Source organism: Puma concolor, chromosome A2 (assembly GCF_028749965.1).
Source record: "Puma concolor isolate L17-30 chromosome A2, mPumCon1.1.hap2, whole genome shotgun sequence".
In the NCBI taxonomy this organism is placed as follows: domain Eukaryota; kingdom Metazoa; phylum Chordata; class Mammalia; order Carnivora; family Felidae; genus Puma; species Puma concolor.
Genome location: NC_141668.1, coordinates 111,075,513 through 111,091,822, shown reverse-complemented (window position 1 = coordinate 111,091,822; position 16,310 = coordinate 111,075,513). Strand labels below are relative to the sequence as shown.

The 16,310-nt window shown below is 51.4% G+C and overlaps 1 protein-coding gene across 5 annotated transcripts in view; it reads left to right on the top strand.

Annotated features, from left to right (window-relative positions):
* ALDH1L1 (aldehyde dehydrogenase 1 family member L1) overlaps window positions 1-16,073 on the top strand; it is a 116,431-nt gene extending 100,358 nt beyond the window's left edge. For 4 of the 5 annotated variants that reach the window (XM_086697251.1, XM_086697254.1, XM_086697250.1 and 1 more), the window contains exons 17-23: window positions 2,303-2,396; window positions 4,817-4,916; window positions 6,203-6,301; window positions 9,251-9,416; window positions 12,453-12,558; window positions 13,728-13,927; window positions 15,734-16,073. In XM_086697251.1, coding sequence (XP_086553377.1) covers window positions 2,303-2,396; window positions 4,817-4,916; window positions 6,203-6,301; window positions 9,251-9,416; window positions 12,453-12,558; window positions 13,728-13,927; window positions 15,734-15,789 — 821 coding nt within the window. In that variant the 3' untranslated portion in view covers window positions 15,790-16,073. The remainder of the gene's footprint in view (window positions 1-2,302; window positions 2,397-4,816; window positions 4,917-6,202; window positions 6,302-9,250; window positions 9,417-12,452; window positions 12,559-13,727; window positions 13,928-15,733) is intronic. The other variant, XM_086697253.1, reaches the window with a different exon arrangement.
* The last annotated feature ends 237 nt before the right edge of the window (window positions 16,074-16,310 follow it).

The window sequence follows — 16,310 nt, the reverse complement described above, 5'->3', positions numbered from 1 at the left end:
ACTCTGAGCTGTCAGCACAGAGCCCAATGCAGGGCTCGAACCAACAAGTTGTGAGATCATGACCTAAGCCAAAGTCAGACATTTAATTGACTGAACCACCCAGGTGACCCTAAAATGGAGAATTTCTTTGTGATCTGATATATGACACATTCTTGTGAATATTTCTTGAACAGCCTGAAACAGTGATGATGATGATGATGATGATGATGATGATGATATACACTTTATTTTTCAGAGCAGTTTAAGGTTTACAGAAAAAATGGAGTAAAAAGTACAGAGAGTTCCCATATACCTCATATCCCCACGTGTGTACAGCCTCCCTCACTATCGACATCGCACAACATAGTGGTACATTTGTTACAATTGACAAACTTACACTGACACATCATTATCACCCAAAGTCCATAGTTTTCATCAGGATTCACGCTTGGTGTTGTACATTCTATGACTAATGTGTTATGACATGCCTCCACCATTGTGGTATCATATGGAATAGTGTCACTGCCCTAGGACTTCCCTGTGCTTCACCTACTTTGCCTCCCTTCCTCCAACCCCTGGCAATCTTTCACTGTCTCCATAGCTATGCCTTTTCCAGTACATCATATAGTCAGACTCATATAGTATACAGTCTTTTCAGAGTGGCTTCTTTCACTTAGTAATATGTATTTAAGTTTCTTCCACATCTTCTCATGGCTTGATAGCTCATTTCTTTTTGGTGCTGAATAATATTCCATTGTCTGGATGTGCCACAGATTATTTATCTATTCACCTACTGAAGGACATCTCAGTATCTTCCATGTTTTGGTAGCTATGCATAAAGCTGCCATAAACATCTATGTGTAGTGTTTTCTGTAGACATAAGCCTTCAACTCACTTGGTAAATACCAAGGACTGTGATTGGTGGATCATATGCTAAGGTTATGTTTACTTTTGTAAGAAATGACCAAACTGCCTCACAAAGCAATTGACCCACTTTGCATTCCTACCAGTAATGAATGAGAGTTCCTCTTTCTCCACATCCTCTCTAGCATTTGGTGCTGTCAGTGTATTGGATTTTGGCCATTCTAATAATTGTGTAGTTGTGTCTCATTGTTGTTTTAATTTGCAATCCCTAATGACATATATTGAGCATCTCTACATATACTTATCTGCCATCAGTATATCTTCTTGATGTGGTGTGTGTACAGACACTGCCTGTGCAATTTTTTCATTGGGTGGTTTACTTTCTTAGTGTTGATTCTTTTTTTGAGATCTTTGTATATATATTTTTTAATGTTTATTTATTTTTGAGAGAGAGAGACAGAGAGAGAGGGAGACACAGAATCTGAGGCAGGCTTCAGGTTCTGAGCTGTCAGGACAGAGCCTGATGTGAGCTCAAAACTCATAACCATGAGATCATGACCTGAGCCAAAGTTGGACACTCAACCAACTGAACCACACAGGCGCCTCGAGATCTTTGTATATTTTGGATAGCAGTCCTTTATCAGATGTGTCTTTTGCAAATATTTTCTTTCCCAAACAGTTATTTTCTTTTTAACAAGAATTGTGGAATGGAATTAGTTTCTTAACTATATGTAGAGGATGAGAGTGTCTCACTTCAAACCAACTGAACCAGAATCTTCACAGGTGCACCTGGGCACATGCAGTTTTACAAGCTCAGAGGCAGGGGAGCCATGGAAATGAAGGGGTGACTGGGTGGAGGAGACCAGGAATAGGCAGTTGATAAGGTGGGGAGGGAAGTATCAAGACTGACTCCCAGTTCTTGGCTTGAACAACTGGTTGCAAAGAGAGGTTGTTTACTGAAATGGAGAACCTGGAGAAGGAACACGTCTGGGGAAAGATTAAGAGTTCAGTGTCAAATATGTTGAATATGAGAGGCTGCAAGGCATCCAAGTGGAGATACTGAGCAGTCAGAGGAATCATAAATGGATCCAGATCGCAGGCAGATTTAGAGGATGATGTGTCTGAAGATGGCATTTGAAGAGGCGAGCCAGGGTGAAGAGGAGACAGTGTGCGTTGAAGAAAGGAGAAGATGGCCTTATTTTAACTTACCTCTTTAAAGACCCTGTCTCCAACACAGTCAGATCTGAGGTACTAGAGGTTGACATAATGAATTTTTAGGGCATGCAATTCTGCCCACAGCAGAGAGGGAATAAGCCCCGGGCATGGAGGGTACTAAGTACTTGGGGTGCACAGCCCAGAGGCCTGGCCTAAAGAGGCACGTGTGAGGGGTGGCAGAGCTTGTACCTTACCCTCAGCACCTGCTGGCTGCCCTGACTCCCTCACTGACTCCAACCTGCAGGCTCGCTGGTTGGCCAGAGACTCTCAGACCATCCCGATGTGCGGAAAATTGGGTTCACAGGTTCCACAGAGGTGGGAAAACACATCATGAAAAGGTAGGTGTTGGGGGTACCCCTAGTCACAGTGTGAAGATGTGGACAGTGCTGTGTGTGAGCTTGAGGCAGGTCCGGGCCGAGTGTCTGAGTTTCTGACCAGCCCCTGTGGAGGCCAGTGCAGCTGCTCCACGGAGCACACTCAGACCTGGGGCTGCTGGAGGCTCCATGCGATTTGGGGCCCTGAGCATGCATGGCCACTTGGGACAGAGCTGCTCTGAATTGAGATGGGCTTCAAGTGTCAAAGGCCCCCTGGATTTTGAAAACTTAGTGCCCAAAGTAGCTCATTAATAACTTTATATTGATGGCAGTTTGAAATAATTTATGAATTGGGTTAAATAAAATACATTTAAATTAATTTCATTGGTTTCTTCTTAGTGTTTCTTTTAAAACTAAAAGGAATTTACTTTTGTTTTTTAGTGGTTAGTAAAAAAAAAAATTCTCTTACATTTGTGGCTGGTCTTTGAGGCTTTTGTTCTATTCTGTTGGACAGCCCTGTTCTAGAACATCCTTTTGTCTCTTTTTCCCGGGACTTGCCTCAAACCACCTGGGTTTCTATGCCCTGGATCTGTTAATAATTCATGATAGGACCAGGGCCAAGCCCTGACCCTCCGGGCCTCAATTTCCCCACCAGTTGAGTTTGCATGCTCCGAGGTGCTGGTTTGTGCAAACAACAAGCTTGGGGCTACAGACAGGGCTGGACTGCAGCACAGTACCTCATAGCCCTGGCTGTCCCAAGACAAACACTGGATGCCCCAGCACGACCCCACTGAAGCTGAATTCTGGGGATGGGTTTCAGGCATGTGTACTTGAGTAATAGTTACAAATAGAGAGGAGCTGGAATTTCTGTTGGACATAGTGATGCCTTTCTCTGAGGTCACATGACCACCCACCACTGCCTGTGCTATAAGACTCGTGTGTGAGACCTTCCAGAGCAGTCCAACTACGACATGACAATTACACGGGAGAAAGGCTTCTCTTGTGTTAAAACACCACCTTATTGTAGCCCCCAGTGCAGAGCAGTGTTCTTTTTCCCTGGGACACTTCTGTAGCCCATGACCCTGCTCTCCAGGGGCCTCTCTGTGCCCCCACAAGATGGGGTTCTCACCCCTTGGCCCCACACATGCTCTCTGTGGGACAGGGTGCATCCTGGGCCCTGGTGCCTTCCTTAAGTGGGCACCATGTTTATGAGGATCACAGCAGCTTTACATGGCATCCTTTTCTGGGCCAGGAGCCACAGCCAATGTGGCTAGTAGAGTGTATCTTTAGGGTCAGTGGAGGCTGACATCACAGCCTGTGAATGGGTCCAGGAAGAGCAACTCTGAAGTGTTTTGAGTGCAGCAGAGCAAGCCTCAGCATTGAAGAGAGGGAGGCTGGTGGTGGTGCAGGACTGATAGTTGGGGTGCAGATGGATGGATGCGGGAGTGGGGGCAGGGGCTAACTGCAAGTAGTCACAGCAGTTGATTTACAAGTAAATCAGCTGGTCTTCCCAATGCTGTGTAGACAATAGTCCTATGTAAGCACATATGTGCTAGGGTGAGTGAGGGCTCAGTAAATGTCAGCTCTGAGGACTTCAGGGCAGGAGGGCTTGGGTGGGTGTCCTGTGGCTTGGGGACTGCCATCATCTGAGGACATTCCAAGAATACCCTGAGGCTGGCACCTGAGATGAGAGCCTTCTTCCCGGGTAAGTCCTGAGTGAGGAGACCCCCCCACCACTCCCACCCTGTGCCATGCTTGTGTTTCACTGGCCCACTCCTGTGAGCGTCCCTTTGAGGACAGTATCAGTAAGTCCACTTTGTGCCCACTGATATAGCATGCGAAGGACCCCCAACTTCTCTCTGTTTACACCTGTCACTAAACATCCAAAGGGACCAAAGGCCCTATGGCACTGTAACCACCCCAATGGGGGATTGGTTCTGTGTTTGGTTTATTCATTGGATAAACACAGCTGCATGACAAGACACATGCCTGTCCACCCTGGTGGGGCTTATTCTCTGACGGGCAGGGTCAGACACAAATACTCCACACAGCAAAGCACATCAGGCACAGAGCTCAGGAGCATCCAATTTATAGGGAGCAACCAGGGCAGGCACCCCAGCAAGGGGACATTGGAGCAGAGGCCAGAAGGAAGTGATGAACCAAGTTCAAGGATATGTGAAGCAGGAAGGGTCCTGAGGGGGCTGTGAGAGCAAAGACCCCACTGTGGGCATAGCCTGGGTGTGGAGGAGGAGGAAGGCAGTGGTGTGGAGAGAGGAGTGAGGCAGGGAGAGCAGATGAGTGTGGGAGTGGGGAGAAGCCCCCTCTGACCCTCTTCTTGCTCTTTGAGTACAGCATGCTTTGGAGCTTCCCTCGGCTCCTCCACCTGGAGCCCCTGTGTCCCCATCTCCCAGGGACTCAGCCCTACCAACCTATGTCCCTTTCAGCTGCGCCCTGAGTAACGTGAAGAAGGTCTCCCTGGAGCTGGGCGGGAAGTCGCCCCTCATCATCTTTGCTGACTGTGACCTCAGCAAGGCTGTGCAGATGGTGAGGGCCGGCCTGAGGGGGGTGGGGGTGGACATGGGGTGCCCATCGCTGATTCCACAAACTCACAAAATTGGCCTAGACTGGCAGGAAGGGGCCTAGGGGACAAAGAATTCCATATGCCTTCCAGAAAAACAAACTTCCCGAGAAGTTTCATAACTGTCAGGATTTGAAATCAGCTTCACCAAATGGGAAATGTTAGCCATGTTCCCATCTGTTCTGGTCAGCATGAAAACCTTTCCTTTTTGCTATGTCTGTTTGCCCAGTTCCACCACTGACTCATTGGGCAGCCTCAGGCAAGTTACTTAACTTTTCTGGCCCTTGCATTCTCACCTGTATCATGGGGAGAATACACCTATGGTTGTTACAGCGATTCAACATGCTAGTAAGTCTGAAGGGCTTAGAAGATGTAGCAGGTGCTGTGTGTCAGTTGTCCTTATGTTCGTATTGTCACTCATTGTTATGCCTCAGTCCCCCTCTCCACACTTTGGGAGCAAGCCAGTAAGGCCATGTTCAACCATGTGCCCAAATATGCCCCCTTCTGTCTAAGTCTCAAGGTGTCTTGAAGCACAATGTGACACCCAGCATGGACAGGAAAGAGAGTACAGCCTCAGGGAAGCTGAGGGAGACAAGTACATCAGCCCAAGGGTCTTGACCCTGGTGCCAAGGCCACTGCTGCAGGGCCAGCAGCCCAGGCCATGTCATTGGGCAGTGCAATCCCAGCTGCCATGAGAGCTGAGCTTGACCCAGAGCAGTCAGGCTCACCCTCCTCCCCTGGCCCCCCACATAGGACTCCCCAGGTCCAAAATACAGGCTCCCTTGAGCCACTGAGGACAGTCATTCTGGACCCCTGCCAGGAGTTCTCTCAGGCCTGAGCTGGCACCTTGTCCCTCAAAGACATGGGGCTGCTGCCTGCTCCAAGCTAACAGACCCTCCAGGCCCAGCCCCAAGAGGGTGAGTTCTGACCCCTCCTGTATCACCCCAGGGAGCATGCCTGTATACAGGGTCTCCAGGCTCACTCCCCGACTCCCACTTGTGCTCCACTCTCTGCAGTGTGGACACAGGTGTCCCCAGGGGATGGGACTCATCTCTCCTCTTGAGGTGACTGAGGAATGAGTGGAGCCTGTATGCCCAGCACTGGCTGGGTCTGGCCCACCATCCCATCAAAGGTCAAGACATACACATTCTTCCCCTTCCTTATAGGAAGGGGGTACCTGGGGCCGATGGGACGTGGGGGGATGGTGCCTTGGGAGAGGTTGTAAGCCAGCATCTTTATCCGTTCTCTGAAGGGGATGAGCTCTGTCTTCTTCAACAAAGGTGAGAACTGCATTGCGGCGGGCCGGCTCTTCATAGAGGACTCGATCCACGACCACTTTGTGCAGAAGGTGGTAAGTTATGCTGAAGAGTCCTCACCAGGAAGACTTGGGCTGCAGGGGGTTGGGGACAGGGAGACAGGGCTGGGCCAGGTGAGTCGGGCACTGTTCATCTGAGCAAGGAAACCCTCAGGCAAAGCCATATCATTTTTACTGGTTTTTATTGTTTCAGCAAGAAATAGCAACCCTGCAGCTCACACTGGCATAACCAGAAAGGGCCTGTGCTAGGGCACGTCTGCAGCAGTGAAGCCTGAGCCAGGAATTCAGGTGCATGTGGCTTACTAAGGATGAGCTCTCAGGTGAAGACTAAGAGGTGAGAGGGACTAGGAGAGGACAGAGACAGGACATGGTCTCAAGTGACATCCAGCCCTAGCCTGACCCACACATAGGAACTCTGGAGCAAGAAGGACAGCTCTTAGGTGTACCCCTGGGTCAAGGGGCCAGGCTTTTATCCCCTCTCAACAGTTGTTGGCTGTGAGTGTCCATGGACTAGAGGAGTTCTCCCTGGGACCTGGGACCATCAGCAACCACTTCTCATGGCTGCTGTGGGATGGGTGCCCACAGGGGCATGGCGCTGATAGCATAGAACCAGAGGGAAAGTCACCCTGTCCCCACTGACTCTGTTAGAAAAGGCTGTGGGGGAGGATGTTGGTTGGCATGACTAGGGTCCCAGGTCCATCTCTGGTCCATTTAGTGATTGCAGGACCCACAGGGCTCTGGTTGGCTCAGCTTCAGCCAAGAGCCCTTCCCCACATCCTGGAAAGGAGAGTCTGATCACAGTGGGTAAGGGAGGGGATGCTGGAACACAACACCTGTGTGCAGATTTAAACACACTGTATGAAGCCAGGAAAAAAGAGAGAGCAGGACTGAGACAAGGCAGGACAGGTGTTCAGAAGGAGTTCTGGAGAAGGTCTTTTGTTTTAGAGAGAGAGAGAGTGCATGTGCACTTCAGTGGGGGAGGCACAGACAGAGAGAGAGAGAATCCCAAGCAGGCTCCATGCTGTCAGTGTAAAGCCCAACATGGGGCTCGATCCCACAAACAGCGAGATCACTACCTGGTTCGAAACTGAAAGTTGGACACTTAACCCACTGAATCACCCAGGTGTCCCTGGAGAGGGTCTTGCATAATGGGTAAAAATATGAAAGGCAGGGAGGAAAGGAGCAGACCTTCTAGAAAAGGGAGTGTAACAGCTTTTTCCATGTCATAAGCTAGTCCCCAAACTTAGTGGCTTTGGTAAATGCTGTTCATGCAGTCATAGTCCTGTGGGTTGGCACCGTGGGCACCAACCCAGTTTCACCTGAGGTTGGCTCGTGCATCTGCGGCCGGCAGGAGCACTGGTGGCTGCACTGGGGAGGCTCATCTTTGTCCTTGTGTTGCTTCCTCTCACAGTGTGTGCTCGGGCACATGTGGGGCCAGTGGCAGGATTCCCAAGAGTGAGAGCAGGAGTTGAGAGCCCTCTTGGATCTCTCAAAGGTTGCTCATGCCACATTCTACATGCCAAAGCAAGTCACAGGCCACCCCAGTTTCAAAGGGTGGGAAACCAGCTCCACCCCGATGGGAAGTGCATACAGTGGGTGTATAACCCACTGTAGTTTGGGAGCTGGGCAGCCTGGTTGAGCAAGTCCTTCGCTGTGACACGCCCAGCACAGGAATAGCTGAACCTGGGACACGGATGGGGAATCATGATGGAGGGGGCGGCTCACTGAGTGGATGTGGTTATGGGGAGTACAACCCTTCTGGAGTCTGCAAGAGAGTTATGGAACCCCCGCAGGATGAGGTCAGGGGTCAGAATCCCAGGATAACTGTCAGGATCATCTCAGTTCCCAAATATAGCAAGGGAGATGTGCACTCAGGACACTCAGCACTGTTGCTCTTGGAATCCTAGGGAGATTGGGTGGAGGGTGGCCAAGTGAGAGCAGAGAAGGGGAGCAAAGCAGGAGATGGGGACCCCCTTCAGCACAGAGAAGAGGTTCTTGGTGAAAGGGCAGAGGGTGTTCCTCAGGGACTTGAGTGTCTGCTGCATCTGATTAGGCCTGTCTGGAGTGTGTGCGCAGAGCCTGAATGGAGGGGTGAGACAGCCCTCGCCTCAGAGGTAGAGGAGATGACCAGTCAGGCCTGACCTTGATGCAGCCACAAGGAGGGTGTAGATGACCTTGTTTGATTTTAGGAAACCAAGGAAGGAGCCTGGAGAGAGAAAAATGGAAGGGGTGGATCCTAGCCTGGAGCCCAGAAGTTCTGATGTCTACATCCCACTGGTTATGCCACCTGAGTTCTTTTCCATAGCACAGCATCCCATACTCAGAGGCTTTTATGACTCTCTGCATTCAGCCCCAGAATCCAGCAGACACCATCTGGCACATCCTTTGTGGAGACCCAGACCTGCGTCTCCAGGCAGCAAAGACTTTTGTGTTGGCTGAGGCAACAGGGAAGGCTTCCTGGAAGGAGGAGGCCCTGAAGCTGGGCCCTGAAGCAGGCAGAAGTGGGAGCAGGAGTGGGTGAACTCAAGGCCCAGGCCCCTCTGCTCTACTCTTACCACCGGGGCATTGCAGCAGGACTGGTGTTCCCTGGCCCCATCCCCATCCCCATCCCATGTTCTGGAATCCCCAGACAAATGTTCTTTCAGCTTCTTGGCCTGTGAAGCTGGGCACAGGACCAGTGTAGAGACACACTCTGTTGACACCACCCCCAACCCCATGTCTGGCCCTCACCCATATCCCTGGACACCTCTGTTTTCCCAGCTCATCTGATGCTACGCTCAGGTCTCCTTGCACATAGGATACATCTTGGGTTTCAGCTTGGAAGGCATGTTTGGAACCAGAATATGGAACATCCTGAGGGTGTGTGGAATTTCTTCAGGGGCCAGTGGCTGGAGGCCAAATGCAAAAATGTCAGTGGGTCAGGTTTGGAGCATTGCCAGGAACTTGGGCACCTGAGCAAGACCTGACTGGGAGAACTTTCCACAGGTAGAAGAGGTGAAGAGGATGAAGATCGGTAACCCTTTAGACCGGGACACCAACCATGGGCCGCAGAACCACCAAGCCCACCTACGGAAGCTAATAGAGTACTGCCAGCGTGGCATGGAGGAAGGGGCCACGTTGGTCTGTGGTGGGAGTCAAGTCCCTCGGCCAGGTCAGTCAGAGCACTCCACTTGGGTGAACTGAAAGGCCAGTAGCATGGCCTCTGGTTTCCTGTCTACTTCTAATTGGAGGTATGTGAAGGCCATGGTTAGGCTCCCAGGCCTCAGGGCCCATCTGTGACACTGGATGCCATGGCCTTGGCTATCTGGACACCTGCCAGACCAGGCGTGGTGCTGGCAAGGTGAAGACAGCAAAGCTGAAATCCAGTCAGTGCTGGTTTAATGTGTATCATAGTGGACTTTAATTTGCCATACACCTCTGTGCATCCTTGAAATTCTCTCTTCCTATGGATTCCATGGCACTGGCTTTCATGGCTTTCTATCTTTGGCATTACTTCTCAGTGGCCACTCTTCACTGAACCTCCCTCACCACCTGTCCCTTAAATGGAGGTATGCTCAAGTCTCTCCTGAGCTTGGAGTGTTGCTTATGGCAGACACTTTCCCTGGAGGATCTCACCCCCTGCAGTGGCTCGTACCCTCCCAAATATCTGTCTCCAAGCTCCTCCTCATCCAGAAATCCTGCCCACCTGGACACCTCCACCTTTATGTCCACGGCCCCTTTGAACTGAATGGGTACCGAATCCGTCACATCTGAGTTCCCCCAGCCCCAACCTGACCCAGGCATACACCTGCCTGTCTGGAATCTTCCATCTTATCAAGTCACTGCAGCCAGAGGAGCAGGAGCTGCAGCATGGACTATTTGAACTGCTTCCTTGTTAGACTGCCTGCTACATGGGGAAAGACACTGTGTCTGTCTCTGTCTACACCATTAGGTCCTTCATGCCAGCACTGAGACTCATATGAAACCTGAGTTAATTTCATGGAATGAAGGAGGGAAGGAAACAATGAATGTTAGACTCCTCTCTTTTCTTGACCCCCTACTCTAAATTAACTGCCTGATTCTCTTAAATTAAAAATCTTTCTTGCCTGCCCTGCATCCCTCCTACCATCCTGCCAACTCTCCACAGCTTGTCCTGCCTGGACCATCATGTCTGCTTCCTGAGGAACCTCTTGAGCCATGCTAACCCTTCACTCATGTAGCTGCCAGAAGTCTGCTTATATCTTCCCCAACATTGGAGCAATTTCTACAGGGACCCATCCCCCTGCAGTGACAAGCTCAATCTCCTCACTTCATACACAGGGTCTTCCATGATCTGTTTCTAACTTGCTCGCCCATGACACATGCTCCAGCCATTTTTTATTCTCTCTGAATACATCTCACCTTTTCTTGCTCCCTGTGCATTTGCTGCTCCTCTGATGAGCAACCAGCTCCCGTTTCACCACCTGGTGAATTCACCAACCAGCTCAAATAACAGCCAGACCCAGACCATATGTGCTCCTGTGTCACAGCTGCTCCCTGGCATCTTCTACAGTGACAATTGTATAGCCACTGACTGCCACTCTCTGCAGAGTTCAGAGGCTGATTGGAGAGAGTGGACTGAAGGCATGGTTTGCAGAACAGTGAGGGGAGGGAGTGCATTACCTCGAAACCAGGAACAGTGGGGAGCCACCATCACCACCCCCTGGCCTGAGGGCCAAGAGGAGGACATAGAATTCCTGGTATCTGGTGAGGGGTAGAGCTATGGGGTACAAACTCTACTAGAAGCCAGAAGATGAGGGAGCATGGGCATACAGTCCCCCTCATGGGGCCCAGAAGGGCAGAGAAGAGTATGAAGGAACAGGAAAGGGACAGAGCCTGGCCAGCCCAGAGCCTCCAGCACCTGATGGGCAACAGTTCGTTTGCAGATTGAGTGAATACAGGCCACACCACATGAGCCAATATGTGTTCATACCTAACTTTTAAAAAAAGTATTTATTTATTTTTGAGAAAGAGAGAGAGGGAGAGAGAGACAGTGTGAGTGGGGGAGGGGCAGAGAGAGAGGAGACATGGAATCCGAAGCAGGCTCCAGGCTCTGAGCTGTCAGCACAGAGCCTGACACGCGGCTCGAATTCACGAACCACGACATCATGACCTGAGCCAAAGTTGGATGCCTAACCGACTGAGCCACCTAGGCACCCCTCATACCTAACTTTGGTTTTAAAAATTGTAATTAATGTTACAATATAATTTACAAATGTGTGAAAAATATGGAATATTTTATTTAAGCTACTTTTAAAATTTTTTTTTAATTTTTTTTAACGTTTATTTATTTTTGAGACAGAGAGAGACAGAGCATGAACGGGGGAGGGTCAGAGACAGATGGAGACACAGAATCTGAAACAGGCTCCAGGCTCTGAGCGGTCAGCACAGAGTCCGACGCGGGGCTCGAACTCACGGATCGTGAGATCGTGACCTGAGCCGAAGTCAGCCGCTTAACCGACTGAGCCACCCAGGCGCCCCTTAAGTTACTTTTAAAGTTAATTTCTTTTTGTTTTTCTAAAAACCAGAAAGAGAAAATTTCATGTCTCTCAATTTTCCCTAGTGAGGCTAAATGAAATCTCAGTCAGGTAGGGTCTCAGGGCCCCTGCACTCTGTTTCTAGAGGAGAAATAGAGGAAGCATTTCTGCGATCAGAGGTGGTTCCACCTAGAACCAGGGCCTGTAGGGGCAGCAGTCTGGATGGGAGTAGGTGGTGGACATGTGTTGACAGGAGAGCAGGAGGCACTTGCCTCTGTGCCTGGGGCATCAGCACCCACACTGAGGTGTCTGGAAGGAGATGGGAAGCAGTTCTGGGAGATCCTGTCTATCAGAACTCGTGTCCGACCTCCCCCTACTCAACCTACTCCACAGGGACTGATGGAGAGCCACCTGAAGGGCTATACTAGGTACAGAATCGCTGTTCTATCACAGACCAACACTGAGCATTAGCCTCATTTTCCTCAGCAACGTTTAGTTGAAAGAGTTGTGATAATCCCATGGACTCATATTCCTGAGGTAGGAAAGGCACCCACAGCATGTGGTCTTCACCACACAGGTGTCACAAATTGCAGTGCCAGAGTGGGAATGTGTGCATGGTGGCCAACAGGACCAGGTCTGGCCTGGGAGAGGACCACCCACCTACACACCACGGACCTCTGTCTCCCCCTTAGGTTTCTTCTTCGAGCCAACTGTTTTCACGGATGTGGAGGACCACATGTTCATAGCCAAGGAGGAGTCCTTTGGGCCCATCATGATCATCTCTCGGTTTGCTGATGGGTAGTGTGCCCTGCTTATGTCTCTTGAGAACCGGATCCTCTTCCATGCTTTACTGGGTTCTTCCCTTGAGCTTTGTGGGTGGCGGGTGTGGCCAGGAGAATTCAGGTGGGGTGGAGGCTAAGGATGAAGCCTAGCCTAGTCTTCCCAGTCCTTGTCAACCACTGAAGTTAGGAGAGTCCCAGGAGGTCCAGGAGGGCTGGGTCCAACTGAGAGCATCCACTTCATCTCTCTGATGCCTCTCACAGCCTGCTGGTCCTGTTCCCATTATCCACTGCTGTGTAAGAAACCATACCAAACCCCAGTGGCTTGGAATAACAAGTTACTTATTTCACTTGTGAATCTTCAATTTGGTCAACATTCAATGGGACTGGCCATCTCTACCTCCATGTCAGGGCCTCCCCTTAGGCTTTCTGTGGCATGGCAGTTGCTGCTTGGCACCTCACTCACCCAAAGAGGGCCAGTGGAAGATGTAAGCCTCCTCAAGAACCATCAGTCAGCCTCAGGCATCCCGGAACTTCACTTTCCCCTCTCCTATTGGTCCAGCAAGTCATCGAGGCCAGGAGAGGAATAGGGACCGGCCATAATTGCTTTACCACAGGTTCTTTTCCTGACTATTATTTTTCAAAGTAGCACCTCTGAGCAGATTCTAGAATGGCACCTCATCCTCAATACACCATACTTCCAGCTGTCAAAAAATTATCAAAATTATCTTCACATGCTGTGTTAGAATGAGACACTTTTCTGCCATCTACCAAGCAAATATTGTGCTGAATCTTCAAGCCTATAATGTCTGTGGTGGGGATGCCCCCAGGGCAGCTCCATGAGGAATGCCTGACAGGTGTTCCTTTCCATGTGGGTGTGGCTTGAGCCTGTCCCACTTTCTGGGCTCCTATCCCCTGGTCTATAAAGTGAGGGGTTCACCCATGATGACCAGAATGGTCTGACTTTACTCTGCTTCCTCCCTGTCATTCTTTCCTCTTCTCTCAGCTGCCCTATCTCCTCCATACTTGCTGTCGGCCCAGCATGATTTCTCAGAGGGTCCTGCATGATGGGAAGCTTGGAGTAGGTGGCACCTCCCCTCGGAGGAGGGGGGTAGGTCTCCCTGCATCCCATGCCTCAGGTGGCCCCATGACCCTCTTCACAGAGTTCTTCCTGGGTTTTCCCCGCAGTGACGTGGACACCGTGCTGTCTCGGGCCAATGCGACAGAATTTGGCCTGGCTTCTGGCGTCTTCACCAGGGACATCAACAAGGCCCTGTATGTTAGCGACAAGCTGGAGGCAGGCACCGTGTTTGTCAACACATACAACAAGACCGACGTGGCCGCTCCCTTCGGAGGGTTCAAGCAGTCCGGCTTTGGCAAAGACCTTGGTAACCTAATTCTGAACACCTGTAAGGCCTCTTGGCCCCCACCCGCCCAGTCCTGGGGGCCAGGGGTGTAGCACTGACAAGATGGCTGCCAGTGCTCACCTCTTACCAAGAGGGGACAGGCGATAATTCAGGTGGTATGCAAGATCCTGCTAGAAAGTGAGGACTGGAGGAAGCAGACAAGACAGAGTGATCTGGCCAGGGAGACTGGGAAGGTGGCTTTAGGGGGGACCAGGGTGGGCCTTTCCCAGGAGGAGGTGCCTGCACTGAGACACCAGTGTCTGGAAGAGGCAGAATAAAGACCTGAGGGTGTGTGCTCCTGGAAGAGGGGATAGCAGGTCTTGAGAGACCAGCTTTGGTCTTGGAGCTGCAGAGAAGGGCCTCAGTTCAGGGACAGGAAGGCCGGAGGAGAAGAGGCTAGGGAGGCTGGCAGGGGCCAGAGAGCAGTGTCCTGGTGGCCATGGTCAGAGCTTCATCCACAGAAATAGGGGAAGCCATGGAGGCTGAGTATGGAGGCCTATGGGGCGGTGTGAGTCCCCAGTGTAGAGACAATGTCACCCAAGCGAGTAGCCACATACAACCTGCCTGGCCTGACAGGAGAAGTGGAGATCTGGTCTGGCACTCCTCTTTCCCTGGGCTGTTGCATGATTTAGGATGAGTGCCACTCTCCCCATCCTGGCACTATGGAATCTAGCAGTTGAAGACCGGTTCCAGTTGGGGATTCTACCTCTGAGGCCCAGCCGTGGTGAGGGGGGCAAGGCGTGGGAGAGCAGCTGTCTCCCAACACTCCATCCCTGAACCCAGCTCAGGATCCTCAGGGAGGTGGTTGCTATTTTGTTTTCTCTCCCACCCCTCCATCCATCCTTCACATGCTGTGGGAACCCCCAAAGGTGCTGGTTAAAGGGACCTCAACAACACCCCCCAAAGCCTGGTACCACACTGTGCACACAGAGGTGGGGCTCGCTCACATGCATGTGCACAGGTGTGATGTTGGACAGTCCTGCTCCATTTGTCCTTGTCTGCCACCTCTTCCCACCTCCTCTTCTTGGTGTCCTCCATGGAAATATGCAAGGGCTATTGTCATCCAGGAGACTGTGCATGCCAAGTCCCCAGGGTCTAATCTCTGGCACTTAAGGCTATGCCCCCCCGAGCTCCTCAAGCTCATCCTCTCTGCTGCCACCTCATCCCCAGTGTTCTGTGCACATAAACCAGGCATCCCCAATGGCCCATTGAGTCTGAGCCAAGAGAACTCAGCAGGCCCTGTCTGGTGAAGTGTGGCTCCTGGAGCTAACCTTAGTGGGTGGGGGAGATGTCAGGCAACCACAGACCCAACATACTGGTCATGGGGCCAGACATACAGCTGCAGAACACAGCCAGCTTCTGGGTGCCTGTGAGTTCCCTTTCCTAGTAACGGCATGACCTGGAATTAGCTGGGGGGGCAGCAGTGGGAACAGGCACCTCTGGTTAGTAAGGGCCCCAAAAGAGCCTCTTGGCTGCCCTCTGGCTGATGGGACTGCCATCCCTCGAGAGGAGGTAGTCAGAGGAGGGAAGTTTCTGGAACATTTGCCCCAGATTGGTCTGTATTCTGATGCCTGTGGTGGAATCCTCACCTCCCCCTATCCACCCAACTGATTCCTGACCCCCCAGGGCCTCAGCTTCTCATCTGTAACTGGGGCTGAGCCTAAGCTGACCCCACATGGTTGCTGCATGGATCTGTGTGACAACAGGGGTGCAGTGCTCAGAACAGTGTCAGGCCTGCTGTAGGGGCTGCTGTGAGGATGTTTCCCAATGGCACATGGTGTCTTGCAGGAGAGGAGGCCCTGAACGAGTACCTGCGGGTCAAGACAGTTACTTTTGAGTACTGAAGAAAGATGTCCTGAGAGAATGCCCCACTCTCTACGATGTGTCCTCGCCCTGCACAACCGGGCCTGCCCTCTCAAGGGGAGGCCTAGGCTGCTCCCCCAGAAGTCTCATGCTCTCACCCCCTCCCGAGTGCACAGCACCCCACTTGAGACACTGTTGGAAACCTTCCTGTCCACACTCTCTGTCCCTGCTGGGACAGCCCCACCCTTGCCCAATCACAGTGCCCTTTGTTTGGGTGAGAAATTGGCCCCAAGGCGAATAAAGGTTCTGACCAGTGGCAGCAGGACTTCCGTGTCTCTCCACTCCCTCTGTGGGTACCCCTGGTGACCCTGCAAGTCCTGGCACTCGAGTGGCATTGCCCAAGGAAGGTGTCCTGGGGAGAGGTGCAGGAGTAAAAAATGTTCATCAGCTTCAGCCTGAGAAGATGGATGCTGAGATGAAGCTAGGAGTGTGAGATATTTGTGGCGTGATCCCTGGGAAATGCAGAGCAGAGGAAGAAGGATGGGCAGCAGAAGCGTCGTGC